The sequence below is a fragment of the Columba livia genome, chromosome 4, assembly GCF_036013475.1.
Source record: "Columba livia isolate bColLiv1 breed racing homer chromosome 4, bColLiv1.pat.W.v2, whole genome shotgun sequence".
In the NCBI taxonomy this organism is placed as follows: Eukaryota; Metazoa; Chordata; class Aves; order Columbiformes; family Columbidae; genus Columba; species Columba livia.
In genome coordinates, this window is record NC_088605.1 from 38,407,151 (window position 1) to 38,434,108 (window position 26,958).

The 26,958-nt window shown below is 36.1% G+C and overlaps 1 protein-coding gene and 1 long non-coding RNA gene across 2 annotated transcripts in view; one reads left to right on the plus strand and one right to left on the minus strand.

Annotated features, from left to right (window-relative positions):
• The first annotated feature begins 85 nt into the window (after positions 1-85).
• Positions 86-25,474, plus strand: HPGD (15-hydroxyprostaglandin dehydrogenase). The gene is made up of 7 exons (XM_005513327.3): positions 86-256; positions 405-528; positions 4,550-4,656; positions 13,318-13,414; positions 21,297-21,373; positions 23,322-23,485; positions 24,579-25,474. Exons 1-7 carry the CDS (start codon positions 164-166, stop codon positions 24,715-24,717), a joined length of 801 nt encoding a protein of 266 aa, XP_005513384.1. The 5' UTR covers positions 86-163; the 3' UTR covers positions 24,718-25,474.
• Positions 2,215-26,958, minus strand: part of LOC135579357 (uncharacterized) — a 40,341-nt gene continuing 15,597 nt past the window's right edge. Inside the window, exons 3-4 of the long non-coding RNA XR_010472256.1 lie at positions 6,062-6,427; positions 2,215-2,561 (exon numbers count right to left, since the gene is read on the minus strand). This is a non-coding gene — a long non-coding RNA (uncharacterized LOC135579357). The remainder of the gene's footprint in view (positions 2,562-6,061; positions 6,428-26,958) is intronic.

Consider the following 26,958-nt stretch of genomic DNA (forward strand, 5'->3'; position numbering starts at 1 on the left):
GGGAGCGGGGGGAAATGAGCCGCGGCGGCGGCAGGAGGAGGAGGGAAGGAGGGAGGGCAAGAGGGAGGGAGCGAAGGAAGGAGGGAGGAAACCGGGCAGGTGACACCGTGCTAGGTTGCTCCGGCTCGGCGGGCGAGGGGCTGGCGGCAGCAGCGCGGCCACCATGCATGTCAATGGGAAGGTGGCTCTGGTCACTGGCGGGGCCCAGGGCATCGGTAGGGCTTTCGTCCAGGCGCTGCTGGGCAAGGGCGCGAAGGTAAGCCCGAGAAGCGCCCCCTCCGTCTCCCGCCTCTCCCCTCCGGCCCCTGCCCGCCGGCGCGGAGCGGCGGCAGTCCTCTGGGCTCGGCTCGGGAGCCGTCCGTCTGTCCCTCCGCCGCTCAGCCTCTCCCTCCCTCCCCGTCCAGGTAGCCCTCCTGGACCGCAACTCCGAGGCCGGGCAGGAGAGCAAGGCAGCCCTGGACGAGCAGTTCGAAGGGCAGAGGACGGTGTTCATCCAGTGCGACGTTACGGACCAGGAGCAGCTGAGAGGTAAGAAGGAAACGGCCGGCGCTGAGCTCCGGCTTAACATGCAGCAACCTGAGCGAGCCCGAGCTGCTGCACCAATACGTGTGCAATTAAGGTTTCTGGAGGACAGCCTACTCCCAACCGCTTCTGACAGTGACTCAAAAAGGATTTGTTTCTGAACCTGCAGATGTGAAATGTTACTACCAACATGTGTCTATTTCGCCGCGTTACTTGGCACATCGTAAAGAAAAGGCAAAGAAATAATTTCCATTGAGTGCTGTGTGTTATATTTTTGCATGAAAGCCTCTGAAGAAGATAATTGTTGTTTTATGACTAATATATATAAACTTTAAAACACGGACTTGCTTTTTATGAGGTTTCAGTGCAGATTCCAAGTTGCATTCTGTCAGCACAGGAGTAATAAATTCTGCTCTGGGTTGCAGTGCTCTTTCCATACAGCACAGCAATATGTGCTGCTGTCGCTGAAAGCAGAATTGGCAAAAGATGGCACACTGCTTTATCGCATTGTTAACGATAGGTTGATAACATTTTGTGCACATTTTGCAGATGCAGAGAATGGCAAGGAGATTCCCTCATGTGTGATTTGCATTTATGTTTTCACTTAGTTAATAAATCATGTTCCCTACTGAGTTCTTAGAGTATCATATAATGTTGATGTACCGTTCACAATATTTCTTAGCAAGCACATCACTTCATCAAAGTTTCATTATTAAAGAGATACATTCATAGGTGGTGACCCCAGTCCAGATTTGGACATTACTTTTGTCAGTGCCCTTTCCCCAGATTCATTTATGTCAGGCTGGATGTGGACATTTTTAGTTCTGCTTTTATTCATAACACTTTACTGACCACTTTCGCAACAGTGGTGATTGAGCATATCCATTCCTCTTCCAGAAAACATGGCAGCTAGTCCAGAATTCAGCAACGTTGTTCACTACTCTGAGCTAGCGTGATTATGCCTAATTTCAAACATTTACATTGTCTGTCTGTAAGTGAGATGCTGGACTTTAAATTTGAGAGTTGCTCTGATCAGCAAACAAAGATTTTATCAGCTAGGTTGATTATTGACTTTTTCTCCAAGTGGGAGGAGTAACCTGGGAGCAAGAAAAAGCATCCAAGGGATAGGAATAGCATGTGCTGCAGCATGAGTGTCACCCCAGTGTCCTTTCCTCCTCTCTTCAATGACAGGCTAGTGCAGGACCAACAAGGTGTGCACTAGGAACTGGAGTGAGCAGGACAGGGCAGCAAGGAAGGTTTTTGAACCAAGTTCGTAGGAAAAGAGCAATTAGAGTAGGATCAGAATGGGCTCTCACAAGGAGCAAGAACAGGAAGCTGCTGCTTATGCTTCTCTGATACTGCATTATTCGTGCTGCAGGTTTCTTAGCGTAAATTTGCAATCACGTCTTACAATCCTTTGAGGTTTGTAGGATACTTTTTAGTGTTTTGTTGTTGTGGTGGTGTTTTGTTGGTTTTTTTGGTTGTTTGTTTTTTTTGTTGTTGTTGTTTTTGTTTTTCCTGCTTTATTTTCCTATTTTTTTCACTTGTAATTGCAAGCTACCACTTCATAAACTTAGATCAATTTCACTCCTAGTGTTTAAAGTTCTTAGTGGATATGTCAAGTCCTGTACTTGTTTTTTATGTTAAAGGTCATGGGCGTGAAGTTCCTCTTATTTTAACTTTAGTCTTTTTGATATGAAACAAGTCACAGTCCTAGAACTACTGTCTGTAGGTACATAAAGCTTATGAGTAGGAAATCGGCTGCTTAATATACTTTCATGTCTTGCCTGCCTGTGCTTTTTTCCTCTTTCACACAGTCCTCCACAAAAACCTCCTATCTTGTCCCACTTTTGAAAAATCATACGTTTACTTTTGCTTTTAATGAATATTTAGGAAGCTCACATATAACTGGTGTTTATACTTACTTTCAACTGATTTTCTTACTTTTTCTTTAAAATGGATCCTTTTCTTCATTTTTCATTTTTCTTCATTCAACTTTTTATGATCATCTGCTTTTAATTTTTATGATTCCATAAGCACTAACAAGAATGTAATGTAAACACAGAATTATTCTACATTCAAAAAGGGAATAAAAAGTCAGTTTACACTCTGTGGGTGATAACTTTACTAACAATTTATAATGAGATTCTTCTTTTTGTGGGTAGGTAACATGTGGGATTACTGTAGGGAGGTAAACTTTTACCAGAAATATTCCAAATTTGGTAGTCATTCTGTTTTCACATAGATATGCAAAGAACTGAAAAGCATTTAGCTCTTTTCTCAATGTGTAAACTAGAAAACTACAATTAGTCAGGACTGTGTGAATTTCATAAGCAAATAAGTGGCAAAAATACTATTATCCATGGTGGTTTTTGAAGATTCTAATAAGAATAAGGCGGGTGAAAGATGCTACTTAGAGAAGGCTTAAAAGAGGATTGAAGACTGAGCTTCTGAAATGTGGAAGCTAATTGAGGACCCAAATTGTATTTATTTTGCTCATTGAAACTCAGGTAAATAATCAGTTCTGCTCCTAATAAAGCCAAAGGGTTTCATTTGCACTTGCTGATGCAGAATTGGAATGATGAGAAGTGACTGAAGAGTTAAGTTGAGAAACCAGAGAATGAATTAGAAACAAACATAACAAAAGCCAAAAAGGCAGATGGCCAAAAATAATGGCTTTAGTAATATTAAAATAAAATTTAAATATGGAATAAGAATATTAGAAAAATCTGTACAGTAGAGGCAGCTGGACAAATAAAACCTTTCCCACCAGCTGCCCAGCTCTTGTTCTGATGACAAGATGATGACTGTGATGGATCCACAGCATTCAGGCAAAGAAAAGGCTGTAACAGTACCGACCATCTGGTGCAAGAAAAAAAAGTCTGTAAACGCCTGCAACTGCTGCGAAAAAAAAGGTAGATATCTCAAAGCTGCTGCTATGCTCCTGATTGGCACTAATAGCCAAAGGCTAAAGATCAGAGAATTATGATGGTCCTGGGATCACTTTTTGGTGAAGTGATTTCATTAAGGCCTGTCAAGCACAATTTCAGTGTACCTAAAATACTCTAGATTTTCAGTCAGTCATGAAACAATGATTTTAAAAATAATATTGGGGGGTGGTGTCTTGGTTTACATTACAATAAATATTTAATGAGGAGGAACAATATTTGGAGGAAAAAACAAACAATCTATATATATGTCAGATAACATCTGCAGTCATGGAAACTCTCGGTCTGGAATGAACATCTGGAGGTCATCTCATCCAACTATCCTGTCAAAGCAGAGCCAGCTTAGATGAGTTTGCTCATCACTATGACATCATCATGGTTTTCCATACACATCTTTTATCTTAGTTAGAACACTGTCACATGGGAGAACACAATGTCATTGTGGAAGTTTTCCAGTTCTTTATTTTGAAATTCTTTGGAAGACAGGACACTGTTTTTATCAACAGAAGGAAAGAGATTTGAATTTGAGAAACACATTATTAAAGTTACCTGACAAGTAAGATGTATAACAATTTATTCATAAATGGATAAATTTAAACAAGACTTATGATGAATTATTTGTAGTTGAAAGATTCGTATTAGTCGTATAACTGAATAAGAATTGCGTTCTTAGGTTAAAATCTGAAAATTGTTCTGAACACATGAAGCTTTTATTTCTAATTTAAAATAGATGGTGCCAAATCTTGAATTCACCACCTATATCACACTGTTACAAATTAAGCTATAAATTATAAATATATATAGTTAGGGTGCCAAACATCTTGTTTAATGCAAAATGTATAGGTGTTAAGAAATTTCATTATCAGGCATTATAAAACTAAATTAAAAGGTGACTATTGTATCTTAATCCCTTCAGTTTTCCTGAATATGTATAATATCAGTGAACAGTTAGATAAAGAATTTAATTTCAAGTTGCTCATTAGTGATTAAAACAGTGAAGACATTTTGGTATACTAATAAAATTCGTATGCATGCATTCTATTTTTATATCTTACTTTCACCCTTGGCTCTTACTACAGGTGCTTTCAAAAAAGTGATTGAGCATTTTGGAAGGCTGGATATTGTGGTTAATAATGCTGGAGTGAACAACGAGAAGGACTGGGAAAGCACCATACAAATTAACTTGGTAAGCATTATCTCCTTTCAAAAGTTCATACTTCAAAATGTAATGCTGTAACACACTTAACAGCCCTTGGCTTTTCAGTGTGTGCCATGTGGCAGCAAATGAATTATTGGTTTGGTAAACACAGCTATTGAAACAATAACCATGTAACTGCATATGTACTGACCAATGAACGTGTGTGTGCGCTGCGTCCTTTAGGTTGTGTACTTGGGTTAGCACCAGACAACATTCTCTTTCTATAAAACCCAATGCAATCCCAGGTAAGTGTAACAATTTGGCACCCAAAGTGGTAGAGCTGCATCTACAGGAGGCCAGTCTGTTCATATGAATGTTCTAGAATATTTTATTTAGTTGTGAGACTCAGCTGGCCTGCATTAGAGAGTAAGATATCATTTACTGGTATTACAAGAGAACTTGTTCAACCAAGACCTCCACATGTTCTTCATCAATGAAGCGAGTACATTTAATATAGGCCATTTCACCACCATCACTGATAGAAGCACATCACTTCAGGGCACTTACTTGCTAAAACCCAGTACATTCAACAAGCCTGTAAAATTTATTTTCAAGCAGACTATTGCCACTTCTTTATTATCTGGTATCTCTGGATGAGACCATAATATGTTTCTCAGTGAAATTTGATTTAGAGTACACTGTTAGGAGACCTAAACTCCGAAGAAAAGACCAGCTTTCTGGGCTAATAAAATTCTGACCAGCTTGTATTTTACCACCTGTGAAATTCTAATTTAATGGTGATTCAGCAAGTCACACCTATGACCATACTTACAAAGTTTTATAATCCAAATTTGCAAAGAAAGTAGCAAAAGGAAGCCTGGAAGACTGCAGTGTAGAGTTTTCTCCAATCTGTCCTTTGGAATTTGTCGATGTGACAAATAAGCTCAGAATAAGAGAAGCAGAGGCTTGTTTTTGTCAAAAGTTTTAAGGACAAAGGTACCCGAGTCTTTGAATTCTAACATCTCCATGAAAACAAATTAACAAAAAAACCTCAGCACAAGTAACACAAGCTGTACATGAGGCAAGGTATAGAAAAATTAATGGGAAAATATGTATTTGAAATAAAAAAACTTATTTAATAATACATTTTTCTGATCTTTTATATCTGTCCAAAGTAAAATTTGCTTATTCTTGGAAGAGGATCTGAACTGAGACCACAGATGAAAATTTCCACAATAAGATAAATATATTTGTTCAATTTCCTTTTATTTACATCTTCTTTAAGATTTATCTACGCATATTTTTTCCTCCCTCTTTCATTTCTAAAGTACTCTGGCAAATTAGACATCAGGAAACTTCATATTGTGAAGTAACAGCAAGTGTGATGCCCTCAGTGCTATGTATCATCAATATCTATTAATACAGATCAATTGAATTTGAAATAAGACTTTACCTTTATTCTAGATGAGTTCTCTCTCTTTATATTTATGCCTGGTTTAACACAGGGTATAAATTACTGTAGGCAGTCATCCACCTGTCAAATTTGCAACAACAGATACTTAGTCATCACCAGAAAAATTGAAGTCCATGTGAGAAATGCATTTGTCTGTGATTCACATTTAAATTGAGCTCAAAAAATGAAGGCATTTCTGATGAGAAAATCTTGAAGATATTTGAAGTCCAGGTAAATAACTTAACTTAAAGTGACGTCCAAACAATTTTTCAGTGCCAAGATATTTAAACAGCAGGCATTGACCACCTCCTTCTATTATTCTTTTTGTCAAGTCTTACAAATCTATGAAGCCACTGCTCCTAAAAACTAAAAAAGAAAAAAATAAAGAGGATGATTATATAGTTTATACAAAACATGTATGAAATACATGGTTTTAAAACGTCTCTCCTTCCTCAACATTGGCCATTTTAAGTATCCCTTGTATTATCCCCAAGAAATAGGAGTAACTTCTATGGCTACACATCTTGATAAACATCATGCAAATATTTTCTACTTAAAAAAAAAACAAACCAAAACAAACAAACAAACAAAACCCTTTACTTGCCAGTCCTTAATTTACTGATATCATTTATATATTGATGCAACAAATATTCCCTGCCCCAGTTTAAAGTACAAAGTGCAAAAGTAGAGCAGTACAGAACGAGATAAATCAAAACAAACACATACAGGGTGTGTTCTTTATGGCTGAAACATTCACAGAACTGGCTGGTCTTTGGGAACACTTTCAAAGAAAGGCAAGGAAATTCTCTGACAACACTGCCTAAGAAACCATAACGAGAAGAAATGAAGAAGCAGGTTCAAAGAGTGGAGCCTAATTCAGAAGGAAAAGGAGGGAATAAAATGCAATTCCTACTTGTATCCACTACAGTTTCCTGAAACTGAGAAAAGACAGCTTGATAAATATGGCAGGGGGGAAGTATCATCTGCTCAAATGAGATTTCTATTGCAGTGCTTTCCACCATTTCACTGTATTTTGTGCTAAACAACATCCACCTTTTTATTACTTTATTAATATTTCTATTAATCTTTGTAGTTAAGTATTCCAGCAATGCCATCCATTCCTCATCTCAAAACTCCAAAGCTGATAGTGTTGACTTGATCAACATCAGGTTGATCCATAGCAGCTTCAACTACTCATAGTTATACAAAGGTACACTCATGTTATTATGGTATTATGGTACACAAAATAAAAAGATATTGGCAACCATACAGGAGTTTCTTTTTAAATGGATATTACCTGTGTGGTTTCAGAGTCTACCACACACACATACCCATGCACAGAATAGCACAAGGATATATGACACATACATTCTTATCAAGAGTCCTACCTACAGTCCTCCAGCCTGACAAGAACGATGTTTCTTGTATCCGGCTTCATAAGAACTTGTGCCTGAAGAATCCAAAAAATCTGACTTTTTTCTCTTTGAGTCCCCACATTTTTATGAGTCTGGAATATATGTTAGATAAAAATAATTTGATGTTCTAAGAAGCTTCCCTAGTTTTATCTTGTGTTGATGATGTAGGCTTTCTGGAACCACTGTAATTATAGTCCCTGCTATAATGACAGTATCTTTTATCTTTACAAATTCACTTAGCACGTTTTACACTAAGAGAATCCCAAAATTTACTCAGAGGTTCCTTTTATATGCTTACATCAGAGGTTTCTGAAAACTGACATAGGTTGCAATATACAGTTAAATGTAGCAGTACTGGTATCACATACACTTACATTTTAAATATTGCCTGAATCAAAGGTACAGAAGCACTTTACATAACAATTTGGCTAAGCACTTGACATAGCAATTTTCTTAAGCCAACAAATTAATTATTTTGTGGGTATGTTTAAACCAATAGGGCAACAAAGATGTTTAAGGTTGTGGAGCATCTCCCTTATGAGGAAAGGCTGAGGGAGCTGGGACTCTTTAGCTTGGAGGAGACTGAGGGGTGATTTCATTAATGTTTACAGATATATAAAAGGTGAGTGTCACGAGGATGGAGCCAGGCTCTTCTCAGTGACAGCCAGTGATAGGACAAGGGGTAATGGGTTCAAACTGAAACACAAGAGGTTCCACTTAAATTTGAGAAGAAACTTCTCAGTAAGGGTGACAGAGCACTGGAACAGGCTGCCCAGGGAGGTTGTGGAGTCTCCTACTCTGGAGACATTCAAAACCCGCCCGGACACATTCCTGTGTAACCTCATCTAGGTGTTCCTGCTCTGAAAGGGGGATTGGACTAGATGATCTTATGAGGTCCCTTCCAATCCCTAACATTCTGTGATTCTGTAATTTCCAAAACAAAATTAAATAGACTCATTAAAGAATTTGACAGAAAAATCACTCTGTTCTCCTGTTTATGCGATGATTTTGCACATTTTAACACATTATTCTGGCAAAACTTTAAATTGCAGGCCTTAACTTGGGCATGTCAAAAACAAACAAACAAATGTAACCCACAACAACAAGAAAAACACAATAACAACAAAAAACCCCACACAGTCATATGGGATCCAATTATTTAAATGTTGCCAAAGAAACAGAATTGAAATACAGACATAAAATTTGTTCAGGCGCATGACAGTCTCATCCTTCATTACCAGGCAAAATGTGGCAGTACTCAACAGTTCCAAATTTTTGCATTTTTCATGGGTTTGAATAATTTATTTCCATAAATGACAAAGGTAACAAGTTTCTCTGAATTTAGAAAACTCTTTTTCTAATATGAAGTCTACCTAACTCAGGGTTTGTCCCTGCAAAATACTTGGATTGATACTACAGAGAAAAGAATGCAACGCTGTATATATGTGTGGCTCTGTTCAATATAGCTTTTGGTGAAACAAATGTTCCAGCAACTAGCAAACCTTGGAAAATCAACTCATCAGTAAGGAACTATTCCTCAAAAGGACAACTAATGTCTCAGCAGAAACCGGAAGGGTAACTAGGCAAACTTCAGAAATGATTCATTTTATTTGTTTTTGGGACAAAGATTTCATGATCATCACAAGGTTGTTCCATTGCGCGAGCCATGCAGCAGATGCCTTGGGAGTATGCTGCAACCTGCTTCTGGTCCATACACCTTGCTCTCCTTTCCCAGTGTACCAGAAGAAATGACAAGGACTAAACTTTCATCCCAAAAAAATGTTACCAGGATACATAGCTGGATTCAGCACCTGGGAATTGCTACCAGGTCCCACAGCACAGCGAGAGGCAAGCACTGATTCTTTATGCAAACAACAGAGAAGGAAAACAAAACAAACAGTGCTATCTGTAGAAGACATAATAGCAGAAGTAACTAGTTTACCAAGTTTGCATTCTAAGACAACCAGAAATACACCAACTCTGCTGTTCAATGGCTTAGTTGCTTATTCTTCAGCATAATTCAATGTCAGAAAGAGGACTGACTGCCTAGGAAGAGATGTGGCCACCAAAAAGTGAGAAATACCACTTACCTTGAAATAAGTGGCACAAGGGCCAATCCTCTAAATGCATAAAGAAGCCTGTAAGTATAATTATAATTATTTTTGTTGTTCATATTGCACTAGAAAGGACACAGACTTACCTTAATTGCACAGCAAGTCATTGAACTTCTTAGCTTACAGTTTTAAAGTAACCAATGTTGAAGTATAATGAAAAGCAAATTTCTTTGAACTGAGACTGACTTAAGACCAGCTACGCAAAATGCAATACTATTTCTGTGTCCTTCAGGAATATGGGGAGCCAGAAGTAAAGAAGACTGCACAGTAAATAACTAAAATATAGTATATCACTCCCACATTGTACAAAAGCTACTGATTTCTAGAAAATGAACAAATCCTACATACCTTTATTCCTCTCTCTCTCCTGAGGGTTCTTGTTTTCTACAGTTTGAGATGGAAATTCAAACTCAAGATCTTGTAATTTCTTTTCATATAGCAAGTAAACTAACCTATACATAGGACTGCCAAGGGACTTGCGTGCTTGCTACAACCTGTTTGCTTCCTAGAAAATCTGCATTAAAAAAAAATCAGTCCCACCTCCCTGACCAACAGTAAAATCCTATAATTTTCCACAGGTATCACTGGCAGCACTTAGTTTCAGACTTTTGAAGTTCATCTTTCACAGTTCATAAAGTACTTTGAAATGTTTCCTTATAGATAGCCATCAATTTACAACATCACAGTATGAAAGTCAAATGATCTTGGGTCAAATTCCAGCTCTGTGCTAACCTGCTTTATGAAACCACAAGTCAATGGCTCTTTCATTTATTTTTTGTTCAGAATCCCTAGCACTGAACTAGATTAGCTCAGAAACCTACATATAATGTTAGGACTGATTACTGATTACTATTTTGTTATTTCAAAGGAATTCATATAGCCTTATCACTTTGATAACAATAAGGTAGACATCTTCAGCTCTGAAGGAATGCAGATATAGTTTCTCAGCATGAAATTTACAGCGCATAAGGAGACAGAAGAACTATTAGACAAAAGTGTCAAGGAAAACCTTATTAAATAAGTATAAGAAACTGTGTCAGTTTGAACATCTGCCTTGAAACACTATAAAAAAAGCACTATGCACTAAATTACTTCCAAAGCAATTGCCACGTACAAAGGATGACATCTAATGATGTTCTGGGCACCATCATTGAAGAACATTTTTTTTTCTTTTGTAATAGAGCAAGTTAAAATGAAACACAGAGTATGAAAATTGACTTACAGATGTAATGTTGGAACACAAGAATATTGTACAACACTGGCTAACACTGGTTTCTAATGCCAGAAAAAAAAAAAAAATTAGATCTCTATTGAAGACTTGGTGTCTTCTTAGAATCAGAGTTTCAATATATTATTTCTTTCAGAACAACACAATTAATTGTATTAATACAACCAATACGATAAATTTTGTAAGTTTGGTTTCTGATTTTGACACTGATGCCTAAATTGCCATTTAGTGATTTGTTAAATAAGTTACTGATTACTGATATGATACATCCAAAAACAACTGCAAATGCTTTGAGTATTGGCACAATACTTTCCAGGACATGTGAGAGAAATCACACTTAGTTTGGTATTTTACAAGCCACTGAAGACGGTTCTTTGGAAATTTTCTGTTAAAATTTAATCAATAGCATTCTTTTGATATTCATCAAAACATTTTTAAAAGTATGTCACTTAAGAGAAAACTTTCCAGGAGAGGAAAAAAAACAAAACAAAACCAACAACAACAAAAAACACAGAACAAACAAATACAACGAAACCAACAAACAAACACACGAAAAAACTCCCACCACATTTTAATGGGAATTTTTGTTTAAGAAAACAGTAAAATGTTATTTCATAATTTTCAACTATTCATATTTTGTGATTTTTTTTTACATTATTCCAGGAAATTGTTATACTGAAAATACAATTATATTAAAAATATCACATAAAACATTGCAACTATAGAAAATGAAAAAAAGCTGAGTATTCATTGAAATTCCAAAGGAAACATAATAATGAGGAAGTGGTTGTATCTCTGTCAATGGTCAGCTTAATTTCATGTTACTTGGTCAACAAACAAGCAATATTAATAAAGTAGGACATGCAGTCTTCCAAATCTGATTTATGTCAAAACCAATAAGTGCAAAGGGCAACTGAACTTGAATTAGTACTTATACTTTATGTTTTATAACAAGTATGTCTAAAACTATCAGCTACCAAAAACAAAATGTAAAACATGTCTTTAAATTATTCTAATTTTGGTTTGGGAACTTAGATAGTGGTAGAAAAATACTTAACGTTCTCATTTTAAAAGCTTTTTCTTTCCAGTACACCTAGCCACTATCCATTAGATTTTAATCATATACACTTTAAACACTTTTTTTTTTTTTTTTTTTTTAGCGGTGCAGTTTTCATTACTTTGGGAGATTTCCTTTTCTATGATTCACAATTCTGTATACCTTCCCTGACCAAAACTCTCATTGAAATAATTGTGTGTGGACATGAACATATTTATAGGGCCACTTCATGTTTTGAACATCTTAATTTATTTGGGTCAAATAAATAGCAATAAACAGTAATAAAATAGAGTTCTGATTTAAACACTGAAATAATATTTCCATAAAAATAAAAGTAACTCAATACATATGTTCATTTTAAGTAGAAATTGTAAACCAAATGTGAACTGACTGGAGAGATCTAACAAAAATCGGTAAATAATTATGAAACTCATCTCTAATGCAGTAATATTGCAATATTTCACTAAAGTTCATATCTCCCACCAGCAGCACTGTCTGCTTTCTATTAGCTCTTGTTAAAGTCTGTTAAAGTGACTTACTCCCCGGGAAAGACTCAACCACTTGATTCATTTGGGAGGCTGATAACCACAGGCTCAGTGTATCTTTAAGCATCTTAGTTTAAATGTCTGAAGTTTGGTGAGATAAATCCCAGCAGACGTTCTGACTGCAGAAGGGTTCAAAAAACAGATCTTAAGGAATCAAGTTTATACAGGCCTCCATAAAATTTTCTTCCTCAAAGATCTTCCTTAAAAAAAAAATCACATGCTGCAGCTAATATTATGGTAACACCATGTTTCACACCTTTTCAAATGCTTTTGTACCTTGTCTGTATTTGTCTGTTTGGGTTAACCTTTTTTTGAGAGGAATGGTAAAATTCCAGTAACTTCTGTCAGAAAATTATATGGATTTTTAATATCTCAGGACCAGAAATGTAGCATATAATTCAAACCTAAAAAGGGGTCTCATGCCTTGAGCCAAATGGAGTTGCAAGTGTTAGAGTTATCTTCAGATTCAGTCTGTACATTTTTTATAATGTAGAGCAGTTTGTCTCAATAAAAACATTGGAAACTCTATCAGTTCATACACCACTTACATCCTCAGATAAATTGTGTTCTTCAATCTTTAAATTGTTTTCTTATTCTGGGTTTCAATTCCTTCATTAGCATTTATTTCACGTTGTAATATTTTAGTTTGATTATTGATATCTTAATAGGAAATATAATTAATCTGTTATTATTTCTATGCATTGCAATTGTGCTTCTGGATTTACTGAGTTGCTTTGCTATGGGATGTCATCCCTGTTCATAATCTTCCAAGTATAAATAAGATCACTGGTAAAGAAATACAGGTTCTAGACCCCACAATTAAAGAAATATTCAAATTTTAGGACCATAAAAGAAACATATTTTTAATATGAACATCCCTTTCCTCCCCTATATCAGACATCTGTGATTAGAGGAACCTACCTCGGCCTAGAATACATGGGAAAAAGAAATGGAGGCGATGGAGGAGTAATTATTAATATCTCATCTTTGGCAGGTAAGAATATTTTCTGTATAAAGACTTTCTACTCACTGGTTCATTTCTGAAACAAATTAATCATACGGATCAGTCACACTTCTTCTTTCTTATGGCTCTTCCCTGTTTATTCCCATTTTGACCTGATTTTCACCATAACAACCAAAGTAATATCAAAGGACCACAACTTCCATTTGCCTTTTAAAACTCACTTAAAGAAAAATTTTACTAGTAATTTTCCTAACCCGTCAGTCTCATATTTGATAATCTTGAGTTTGATGGAAATAGGTTTTTTTTCAGGTTTCAGTACTGCTACACATTGAGCAAAACCTTACTAGCCTCAATTCATTATGCTTTTTCAACACTACTCAATAACACAGATTAATTAAAAAAAAATATTTACACCACACTGTGTGTAAGAAACAAAGTCTAATGTATATATCTAATTTGAATTCAGGGTTACATTAAATCTGATTAATTTTTATATTATAAACTATTTATATGGCATTAAAAAAGAAAATCAGGTAAACTTTTTCCACAGAAAGCAAGGAAGCAGTAGCAGGTCTTCCATTCAAGTCCATAGGAGAACAGCTGTAGGAATATTTAAGATTAGACTGTAACTACGGTGTTAATGAAGATTGTCACACACCAGCCCTGTCCATTTTCCAAGTGCTCTCAGATGTGATCTGCCTCTGCTGAAGAAGTCATAATATTAACACTCATATTTTGCTGAGCTTAAGACAACACGTTCTTTGCTCACCACTTATCTATGCTATAACTGTATTTCATTTTATTGGCATAAAAATAGAATTATACGTTTTCTAAGTCAGGGTTCTTGCTGTTCAGTTTTGAAGTAGAATCCTTTTCCCTTTTCTGTTGCTATGCATGTTTCAGTGACTGGGCTCACAATAAAAAAGCAGAACTGTAAAGGAAATGGTAAATAGAGAATAATGTCACCTGAAGCCCTTCCTCAAAAAATTGTAGAGAAATCCTTGCATTCTCTCTTGTTTGTTTGAAAAGTTTGTTCTCTCTTGCTACTGCCATAATGTCTGGGAAAAATAGTTCATGTGCTGGTTTACACTTGGATTGTCAGTGCTTTCTTCAGGATCCACGCAGAATACCAAACAATAGTAATTTTACTCTGGGGTATCCTTATGTGTTTAAACAGAAAAAAAGCCAGTTAGAAAGCAGGGACCATAATTTCTGCATGTGAATGGGGGTTAGTGCTCAGTAGATGTGAATATTCTGAGTACTATTAAATTCTCCTGACAGCCTTGGCTTTTGTGATGATGTCCAGTTCACCCTATTGACATAACGCATGTGATTCTTGAGGATCTGACTTAATATATACACATGCCTCAAATGAGCGAGGAGTCCACTATTTAAAGTCTCCATGTACCTTTAAGTCAGCACTTGCAATGCTGCACATTGTCTCCTGATGCCAGTAAGTTCATCTCCATTGGCTCAGACGGACATTGTGGTGGGAGCAAATTAACTTGAAGGAAACTGCTACTGCAGTACAAGGGTTCATCAACACAGGTAAAAGATTAAACATTTTCACAGAAGTGCAGATGCCCATGCAGTGCTCTAAGAAAGGGCAGCGGTAGCAAGTAGTTTCTGTTTTGAACTAGTCTCGAAAACAAAATTATTTTGATCTTCAGACCTAAGAGCCTGGCTTTTCTTGGTTTGGTAAGAACTTATAAAAGCCATTTTAATTATTTTATTAAAATTTGCATTGATTTACTTAAGTTTTTTAACATCAACATTGTGCCATAATTATTGTGGGAAACTGTCAAATACAAAGTGTTCTTTGCTTTGTTTCCTGTTACATAGTTTGTATTTATCAATTGTTTCCAAGGTCAAAAGAACAAACACATTAGAAAAGCTGACATACAGTAATTTTATTGTTTATTTATTTACTACTATTTGTGCTTTGTGACTCTAATTCTCCTTTCCAGTCTGAAGGTCTAAGTCCTGCAGTTTATTCCATACACAAAAGGCAAGCTACCACTGGCTTGTTTAACATTCTCTTCTAGTGTTTTCTCAGAGCTAGCTTCTGTTGATCATTAAACTTTTGAGTGGTTTTGATCCCCCCGTCCAAGTTCTCTATAAGATTTTATCAGATATACTCTGCAGAAAGTAAATATCCTTATGTCTTGCTGAGCAGCAAGAAGAGTTATACTTAGTGCTTACGTAACATTCAATAATATTTGCTTTACCCACTAATTAGTTTCCAGTTCTTCACCATGGGAATTTTGCCAAAGATTTGAACTAGGGACAGAATCAAGTCTTGCTGTTTTATATTTATTAACGCCCACGTAACTACTTAAATGCTTCCTATGAAGTAGATGCTTAAAGTGTTCATTCAGCTGGATGAAAGCCAGAGCGTCCACCCTTTCTTTCCAGTATTAAATCTCCCTTTCTTTAATGTCTCCACAAGACAGAACTAAATAAGAAAGGGAGATAAATCAGTAAGGACATGTAGCAAGCACCGGACTCCTAATCCACCGCATGTCAAAGCTATAAAACTTTCTTAATTTTATGGGATTTATGCACTCATATCAAGAGGAAGTAATGCTGCTAAACAACTGAGATAACGGGAAGTGTGTTTTACTGCCAACTTGCCCCCATAACAGGTAATGCCAATGGCTGCAGGTTTTTTGCATTGTAATAATCTTCATTTCAAATTTAAAGGGTAAAATGTTCTGAAATTTCTTCTGTAGGAAGCGATGTACATTCATTTTGATTTTGTTTAACAGAATAGTTACAAGCAACAGAAAAAGCATATAAAACTGAATTCAACTCCTGAGATTATTTACGTAACTAAACTTGGCATTGTCTCTTACCTTTTGGTGGCTGGTACTTATACACTTTATTAAGCAAGAGGAAAAGAGTATTCATGTGTGTCATGCAGTTTTGTTTTGATAGCCTTCATACTTTCAATAAAGTATTCTGTAAAATTGAATTTGTATCCATCTGGATTCTAGCAGATTTAAAAAAAAAATCAGAGTATTTGTAGAGCGCTTAAAAACTAGTAAAATCTTTAGTATCAGATCATGCTAGCTTTTTATGAGAGGTTGTTCAATGTGTAGTGTATTTGGATACCTTTCTGCTATACAGCCATATCAGTGGCTTAATTACACTGAACTTCAAGCCCTCAAGCTCCATAAGCAGCCAGTTTGTCCTCCTCATATAGAAAGCTTTAACCAAAAGAAATAAAGTATTCCTCACAGCAAACAGGCTTCTTTAGGACCTGATCTTATATATATGTGTGTATATATATACATATATATATATATATATAACAAGAACAAAGCTCAGCATATGGTTAACATCACTGGATAAAGGCAAGACTTCATCACAGTGATACAGTGGAGCAAACGTGTAAATGGCTGCACAGCTGGCACCTTCAGTTCAGCATCATGAAAAAGCTTCTGTTGTCTCCTCTTTGTAAAAAAAAGAAGATCCTGAGCAGAATCCACAGAAATTAGATCAGAAAATTTAGAAACTAGTCTCATGAGACTTGAGTTCACTGTTCAAAAATTTCGTAGAAATGACACAGCTTAGAATTTTTGCTAGGATTTCTGTGTCTCCTCTGTTTTGACACAGATCACAGCATTGTAACTGTACTCCCGCCCTATTCTGAAAAATGAGAGAATCAGTTCTCTCATCACTCCGTAGGACTATCAGTCCCCTAACTCATTTCCCTAGCTACTTCTTCAAAAGAAGCTTTAGCCTTCAAAGAACATTGTAAGCGTATTCCATACTGTTTATCTATACTTTTGCCTAAGGGCAACAAAGAAAATTTCTGTAATGTGGTTTGGAAAGACATTTAATTTAAATAAATATGGTTAAATCTTGTGATGTTATTTATTTTTAAGTATTCTATGTGTGCAACAGTCTATGGTTAAGTATATTTTAGAAAACAAACCTAAAATAGAAAGGAAAACAAATTACTCTGGTGATACTTCCCAACATATGAAGGAATACACTTTTGGTTTGCTTTTAAATACATTCCATTGGTTTGCCAAGACTTACCTTTCAGCATTTTCACATATCTTTTTCATAGAGAAAGAAAATTGAGAGTTTTAGGATGCCACATGGTACTGTGATTATCACATTAGTGAGAGAAAATTGAAATATTTTAATGGAATATTTAAATGTTTTAATAGTGAATGTATTTGTCTTAAGTATAACTGAGAATAAAGCTTAATCACTGCATAGTCATAGTGTAGAAGCACTGCTTTCTGATGAGCCCAAAGCCTCCGTGAGATCAATAGCCATGTTAGAAAATAGACTTCAGTTCTTGCATTCTCTGTGCCACACACATCCAAACATGAAGAGTACTGTTCCAAGAATTAATGGAACTTAAAGATACTATCAAACAGAAATTACATTTGTCTCAAGGTGCCTAACAGTGCACCCATGGAGAAAACAGAGGGTGGAAAGGTCATCTAAAAGCTAATAAATCTTATAGAAGGAAAGAGACTTATGCAAGTCTCTGAGGGCTATGTTTTCAGTAGAAAAGCATACCTGGGGTAAAAATGTTTAGTTCTTTATTCATCAAAGCTCTTCAGAGGACTAAAAGGAAATAGTGGTTTCAACAAAGTTTACTGATACAATTCAAGTTTATTGACACAATCCTCCACGACTAATTTCTCGAAATGTGGATTTTGAAACTATTGACCATGATAAATAAGCAGTTGTAGTGAGAAGCCTGACACCACCTCTCAAATGGTAGTGGTCTTGACACTGTAACAGTAAGGGGACTAGAGTATAACCAGGGGCAAGAGCTGTCTTGGTCAACCTGCTAGGTGCTGAGAAAAACAAAAAAGAGCACAGTTAACACTAACACACAGAATTACTGCTGGTCCACTTGATCTGGTTTTGGTAAACCAAAGGACACCTTCAGTCATCAGGAAATCATTTGCAATTCACCAACAAGTTCTCAATGAAGATCGTTTGTGAGGAGAAGGAAGATTCCTGTCCCCTTTCATATAACTGTTCAGTGATGCGTCAACACCCAGAGAGAGGAAAATCTAGGTACAGTTTCCTCCCCTTGCTAAAAGAAATTGAAAATTACTTGTATCACTTTGCAGGAGTATGCTGCCCCATCATCATCCATTTGAACATCCTCCCATTCCTCCCCCCTTGCTTTGTGTATAATGTTCTCCAGCCTGTTTCCTCATCTTTCCACTTTACGTAAGATAATTAACTAATCATGGAAGCAGCAAACAGAATCCAGATTTTCTAACAAATGAGTACCTTAACTAGTATGCTGTGAACTCATCTTTGCTCACTGCTTGAATAAGTACTCAGGCAGAGCAGGATCAGTGTCACACAGTGGTTGAACCCAAAACAAGTGCTAGCAGAGCACCTAGGACACAGTGCCAACAGCCAGAGGTTCCACACTCCCTGAGGCAGGGGAGTGCCTCAGAGATGGAAATCCCGCACAGTGGTGCTGAATACCCAACTCAGGAACAAAAGTGAGACAGGACTGTTGTTATTTTGGGTGAAAGATGCTAGAGCTAGTCTTCATTGCTGCTGCTTTGGCTGAAAGTGAGTCAAACTGATTTCTTCTTGGTTCTCCGTTTTATCAAAAATAATAATTTCAGTTAGAAATGAACTGGGTATAATGCTTTGATTAAAAAAAAAAAAAAAAGAGTTATTTATTCTTCCCTTCCTGCCTAGTCGTTCCTACTGTCTTTTGACATTCAAGTAAGTCTTTGAACCGTATTCCACTTCATTATTGTGAGCAGTGCCCTTCCTTTGTTTACTTTTTTTCTTGACTTTGTTTCTCTTCTCTCTCAAGTAACAAGTAATTTTTCTTACTATGTTTAAAGAAGAAATAAAATTCCCCCTCTGTGTTTCCCAGGAGATTTTGTCTTTCGTTGTTTTGTTTTGGGGTTGTTTTTTTTTTTCTTTGAAACAAGTAAAACTACTTAGGAGTTTAAAAAAAATAGTATCATAATATTCCTAATGTGCTAATACTCCAATGTTTCCAATTATTTGAAGAATGGTGATGATCATCCAGAGTCACCAAACAGAGAATGTGTTGCAATCACAACCCAGAGGAGATAACACAAAAAACATTTTTCACGAAGCAAGTTCTCAATCAGAAGCATAACACATTTTCCAAGTTAAGCAGATAAATACAAGAGAACAACCAGCCACAAGGTTAAGTCCTTCATTTCCCATGAAAATGTGAAAAATGGAAAAACACATGCGAGTGGTTGATTGGGGTGACTTCCATAAGAAACAAACATTAATGCATCAAAATCAGAATCCAGTTTTCCAATATTGCATTTGGGATCACAGATGATTTTTATCCTCTGCCTTTAGGATGGGCTGTGGTTTGCTGTTCACAAGACCCTAGCTTTCATGTGGAACGACAGCATCCACAAGTTCCATCTCAGCTGTCATTGAATAGTGGAATTTGTTGGCATAATGGGCAGAAACATATATACAACCATGATCTGTCATCTCTTCTTGACCAGTTCTCTGCCATCGAACTCAGTCTTTCTACAATTAAGTTCTTAATTTTGCTCTAAAAACTCTGTTCTCTCTTCTTGATCTGCTATAAATGATGATTTTATGCTCTCCCACTCCTACCATAAAGGTTTGCAACATTAACAGTCATTTGTCTTTTTGTTTCTCCTTTTCCTTACAGAGGATAGCAATGATAATATACAAGATTGTTACCTCTTTTTCCAATTCCCTTCTAAAAATCTTCATCCTGGCTTTTTATTCCAGAACAGCGCCCTCTGTAGGAGGTACCATAGCATGAATTCCTTTTCAGCCAATCTAATTCAATCCAGAAAGTGCTTCAGTAACCTTTCCTATCCACATCTCTTCTTTAATTTCTTTCTGCTCATTATCTGACACCTTCATCTTATCATTCAATTCACAGTGTTTACTCACTTATCTCTATGCTCTCTGTGCACTGAGGTCCTGTATTCACTTCTTAGTGCTTTTTCCGTATGTTTATTGCAAAATGCCTTCCCTGTTTCATTTAAATCTCTTTAGGAAAACTATCACCTATGAAATTTTACCAGAGTAGTATTGTAAGTAAAATAAACTTTACAATGCCTCATATGGTGCATCAAGATGGAATTACTTTGTTTATAGTTGCTCATTTGTGCAAAAACCACTGTGCAAACAGTATGTATTTGTTATAGTACTAAGTACATTGTCAAGTAAATAAGCAGTAACAATATTGCCCAGGCAGATGTATAGGCTGACTGCTTTTCATTCAGCTGTGAAGCACACTCCTTCTTATATCTCACATTAGTTCTAGGGGAAAAGTTTTTATCTGAGGCTGAGTTCTGTTTCTATTCCACAGAAGCAAGGGATTAAAGTCAAACATTATATTTATGTTTTGATACATTATGAAGATAATATTAAATCAGTTACAGTAGTCAAAATGGATTTTGCTGTTTCCCTTAGATTCCCAAACTTCCTCCCTGAAATCACTGTAAATGATTGCAGGCATCCAGTTTATATAGCGGCTGCCAGAGTGTCAGCAATCAAAGTTTATCTAAAATACTTTACATACTTTATATACTTTAAATACTTTACAAGTTCATAGAAGAAGGCTCAAAAACTCTCACCCTTGAATGTTTTCTTCTACAACCTGTCCTTCATTTTAAGTCATCCTTTATAGATACAATTGTTAAGCGGAAAAGTTGTACTTTTTTTACTACTCTTATTATTCCTCCTCTTATTTTTATCCAATTCATGTATTTTCTCAGATTACAAAATATAATTTACAAATTTTTACTAATTTGTTGCATCTCTGTAATTGCATCATGTATTTTTTGCATTATGGACCTATAAGTGTGTTTAAGGTAATCATAAATAGGAGTACCCACCATCTTCATTCAGCTACCTTTTTATTTTAAAGGACTCATGCCTGCTGCATTCCAGCCTGTGTACTGTGCTACAAAGCATGGTGTAATTGGATTCACACGGTCAATAGCAGTAAGTATGTGTTTTTGAAAACAGTATCAGCAGCTCCTTGGGAACATGTGAAGTTTCTCATGTTCTTTTTCTATTGTCACCCAACTGGAACTACTTTTTTTTAAAGAAAACAAAGTGTCTGAAGCAGTGGAGGTTCCATCCTTTCACAAAGGAAAGCCAAAGATAGAATAAGTAAGGCATGTATGTATTTATGACCAACTTGAGATTCTGTGAGAAAGGTGTTGCAAAGGACAGTAGGAGTAGCTCAAAAGTACAATTCTTATCCAGGCTTTAAAAATATTTTTCACAACTCTGTCCCAGCCGTTTAACATTATTTGTAAATCAGGTTGATGACTTTTTTTAATTATAAGTATACACTAAAGTATACAAAAATTTACTTGAACATGAAAATGTTTACCATTATTTATTCTTACCAACTCCTAATAAGTTGAAAATGCAAAATGTCACATTCAGGATGGGACACGTTAGGTGTTACTTGGCCATATAACATGTCTTAACCTCTGACTCCAAAAGTTTCTAGTTAAACTGAACAAGTAGGAAGATAAAATAATTTGAAGGGAGCAAATATTATTACACTCTCATAGGCTAATTTTAAAGACAGTCTACTCATATAAGCTTTCCAATCTAGTTTCCAGAATAAAGTACCTGAAATAATAATTTGGGTAGTTTATCCATACTTTACGCCCTCACCCCCCACTCAGCCAACTTATTTTTCAGATTAACCAAAACGGAATAGTATGGATAAGTGTTGCATATAACACATTAACCACAGCACAAACCTGACACCTGGTTTTCCATTTTTGTTTTCTCATTATAACATAAACATCACCATCTAAGTTCAAAAATAAAGGGTCTGCTAGAAAATTAGAGGAAATACTATCTCTGTGGAACATGAGAATGCCAAGGAGAAAAAGAATAACAACAGCGAATAACTATATTCGCCAGGAAAGGCAGTACAGCCTAGCACTTGGCAGGTATGGTTACAAAACATCTAGGACTTCAGTTTATTTTCTTCTCTGGACCAAAATGGCAGGCTACCATATAATAAAAATTATTTACATAATACCAGAAAGGATTCCTGTTAAATGTTGAAATAAATAGAATTCAGTGTTGAACAATTACAGTTATTCCTGGATAGTTCATGTTTAGTTCATAAGTTCTGTTTCATCACTAAGAAAGTTCATCCAGCATTAAACAAATGCCTGGATGTTGATCAGACTTGTTTGCTACACACATGCATTGGTAGCATTATGAATGAAGGGTCCTACCATTCCCGGAACAGTTTGTGCTGCTTGCTTTCGCCATGTTCCTGAACTGCTTCCTGGAAAAACTCCTGCCTCTTTCCTGGAGTTTACAGCGACTTTCCTCTGGGGATACTCAGTGAGAGAGTCATCCCCTGGCAGGTACAACAGAGCAGCTGGAGAGGTTTAATATTACAGTTCTAAGGGTAGAGACCAAATCCTGTTTCTGTTGACATGAGGGATGTAAATAACAATCTTGGAGTTAAATCACTATTTGATTTCAGATAGTTTTCTTTTAATAAGAAAGTTTCTATAACATCTGAAGCATAAATTTGGGAGATATTTTTTACTTGCTTTTGCTTATGAGTTATATCATCAACCTAAAATACTGTAAATGACATGCCAAGAGCACTAATAGCAAACCTATTCAGAAAAAAAAAAACAACTGCAAGGAAGGAGCAGTGTTGATTTCTTGTAGAATTGTTCTCCCAGCAAAATGAACGTTTCTTTCTAGTAATCTAGTACTATTACTAGAGAAAATGTGCTTCAAACTTAGTTGTTGAAACAAAACAATCAGTAGCAGCAAAATTTGCTTACTAGGCAAGGCTGAAGAGCACTTAGTGGTAAACCTCATTCTTTGAAAAATGTCTTTAACAATACTGTTTCAAGATGTTGATGATGAATGTGTAACTCTTTCTCTTTTCTAGCTAGCTGCTAATATGGAAAACTATGGTGTGAGACTCAACACAATTTGTCCGGGATTTGTCAACACACCAATTCTACAGTCAATAGATAAAGAAGAGAATATGGGACAGTATTATTCATATAAGGATGAGATAAAAAATATGATGCAGTTCTATGGCGTGATGGAGTAAGTCAGATGGAGTGTTTTTTTGCCTTTTGTTAATGAAGAACACGCACACACAATAGCACTTCCAGCAAAATTAAAATAAAAGGGAAATGCTGCCTCAGATGGAAGACTGTCAATGTGTTATCCTACATAGAATGCACAATGGCAGATATTTAAGGTTATTTTAAGAGTATCACCTACACAGTGATGTTTTCCTTTATGCATTCCCATTTTCCAGCAAAGTGCAAACCCAATTCCCAAATTAAAGATGCTGTATTAGTTTTTAATAACCCTTGGTGTTCTTCCATAAATTTGTTCAATCAAACGTGTTGTGAGATGGAGTATATCATTTATATTAAACTTCCACAAAATTTGGAAGTGAACCAAGATACAAATCAGACCAAGAACTGACAAAACTGGACTAAGTTCATAAGAGCACAGTAGCGATGATGATGGATCAGATCACAGAGTTACCCAGCCCATTATGGTATTGCCAACAAAGGCCAAAAGCAGACAGCTAGAGAAGAGTGTGAGAACAAGACAAGTATAAAGTGATTTTTTTAACACATTCTTGGTGTCTAGCAATTAGCTGCTCAGATACTTCTGCACAAAGGAAGTGGTATAACTGTGTTGTTTTGTCCACCCTTTTTAATGCATAAAATATATTACACCTATTGACCACAACAAACTTCATGTGACAAAATTCTCCTTACACTAATTTGTATGTCAGTCCTGCTACAGAAACAGGATAAATCAACAGCTAAGAGCTGCAGAGCATTGTGTAAGGATTACTTCTGTCCATTGCCCTGACAGAGAAAACTTTGATAGGAAGCCCAGTGGCAGCTGGATGTCCACGGGGATTTTGCAGTAACTAGAGCAAACAAATGATGATTTGTAAAGTTGCCACTTTACATTGTATGTCCTGACTGAGGAGAGTGAATTTCTCTCCTGAAACACTCATACCATCTCTGCTTTTCTTGAAAATAAGTGTGTTCAAATACCAGATTGTTTAATTTTCAAGGTAGGTAGATTTACATTGAGTTTCTTGTTCTTTTCACATCTTCTATCACATCATGATTTTGAAAAATGTTTTTGTTTTTTTTTTTTTTTACAGCCCATCAAGAATTGCTGAGGGACTGATAACAATAATTGAAGATGATACTCTAAATGGAGAAGTTATGAAGATTACAGCATCCCAAGGGATTCATTTTCAACAATACAACCAAACACCTTTTACAACATCAAAGAGATAAAGAATTGGTTTATGCTAATATTTTTTGACTTTTCTTAAATATTAAAAAATTTTGAAAAGAGCAACTTTTGGAAAAAAAGGTTAGTGTTGTACCTAGAACAGTGACATTGTTCAGATATTCACATCCTAAAAATGAAGACATGGACAAGAAAATTTGGTGTGGGAAGAAGTTACCATCTTATTTTTATTCTATAAGTACTAATAATACTATTTATTCAGTAGATAAACAGACTGCTCTAAATACTTTTGATTATGTAGTAATAGCGACCAGTTTTTTCCTTCTGGTAGTTCTGATCTACATACTCCCAAGTGTATTTTGGTGGACCTGACTTACTTTGTATAATTCTTTTCACTGTCATAAGCATCTGCATATTTACATCTTTAACTTTTCAGAGCAGGAATTCATTTTGACAAACTAGCACATAAATCTACCAATAAGGAGTTAAGATTTTACATTTTCTTAAGAAATGTAAAATAAAACAAGAGGCAAAATGTTCTTTCCTCATTTGTATATGCAACTGAATATGTTGCATATCACAGAAGTACAGATTTTTATCTTCTTGGATTTTAGCTATTTATAAAATAGTTCAGAAATATTTTTGTTTTCATATATATATATATATGAATTTTCTCTCTCTGTATATATAAGGATGAAAACTTTGTCATTGATTGAAATATCTACTTGTTAAATCTCATTTTCTAAACCTTTAAATTTAATTTCTTGCCTTGATTGATTAAAACCTCTATTAAATCCAGAATAACCTGTGGGGTTTTTTTCATGTTTTATACACGTCCATTTTGGTACCATAATAGATATTCGTAGATGGAGCGTGACATATAGGGACAACTAAAAGAAAAAATGACCTTCCTCCCTCTTGGGCACCACTGAACCTTCTGAATCCAGGTCAGCCCTCAGCTCCATTTATGAAACAAACCTTAGTACTCTGTGAATTACATGCCTGACAAAAATAAATTTTTTGCATGGTAATTTATTTAGGCTCATAACATAAGAAGATTTAATAACTCCTGGGAAATCTGAGAAAAGTGAATGTATACCCTCCTGAGGAGTACTGACCTTAATTTCACCTATGTAAGGCTTGTTTTTCTCAGCACTGTAACTGAAAGAGTGGGAACATTATTATTCACTTTCCATGGAAGTCAGGGAATAGTAAGACTGTGAGTAGAAGAAATGAAGCAGACACACATACCTTGAATTACTCATCATTCTCCCTCTGCCTCCATTTTTGGCTATGTTAACGCTGTTTTTAAAGTCTATTTTGAATGCACACACAATGCTAGCCACACCATCAGCACCCCTGAAATCATCTGTATATCCCTCATGACTAACAACTATTACCTGATTTGATTGTATTAATTTCTGTTTTTGCGTAATCAAAATCAGAACATTTGCTAATACGTGACAGAGTAGTGCAAAAGATATGGTGTAAATTTAAAGTCAGCATGCTGCTTTAGTTAGGTCCTACCACTGATAATCGTCTACTTCTGCTTCTCTCCTTGTTAAGCAGTATTTCAATGTCCTTTATAAACAAGGGAAGGATTAATAATAATGACAGTATACACAAACCATGTAACTAGCAAGCACCACACTAAGATAACTCAGCAGCTTCTCTAAATAATGTACTTCAAATAACAATGGGAATATTGCAAATTTCAGTATGTATACTGAGGATATATTGTTGTTTTGACTGCTTTTGTTCATCTCTACTCCTTGCTGCCCCAAAAGAAATACTTGTTCAACATGGAGAGTTGAGTACTGCATCCAGTTATGGGCTCCCCAGTTTAAGGACAAGGAACTGCTGGAAGGAGTCCAGTGGAGGGCTACAAAGATGATTAGAGGTCTAGAGCATTTTTCTTATGAGGAGAGAGAGCTGAGTCTGTTCAGCCTGGAGAACAGGAGGCTGAGAGGGGATTTTATCAGTATCTCAAGGGTGGATGTTTCAGTGGTACCCAACGATAGGGTGAGATTCAACAGGCACAGACTGAAGCACAGGAGGTTCCATCTGAATATTAGGAAAAACCACTCTGAGGGTCCCAGAGCACTGGAACAGGCTGCCCAGAGAGGTTGTGGAGTCTCCTCTGGGGACATTCAAAACCCACCTGGACACATTCCTGTGCAATCTACTCTAGGTGAACCTGCTTTAGCAGGTGGGTTGGACTAGATGATCTCCAGAAGTCCCTTCCAACCTTAACCATTGTGATTCTGAGAGTTTTCCAAAGGATC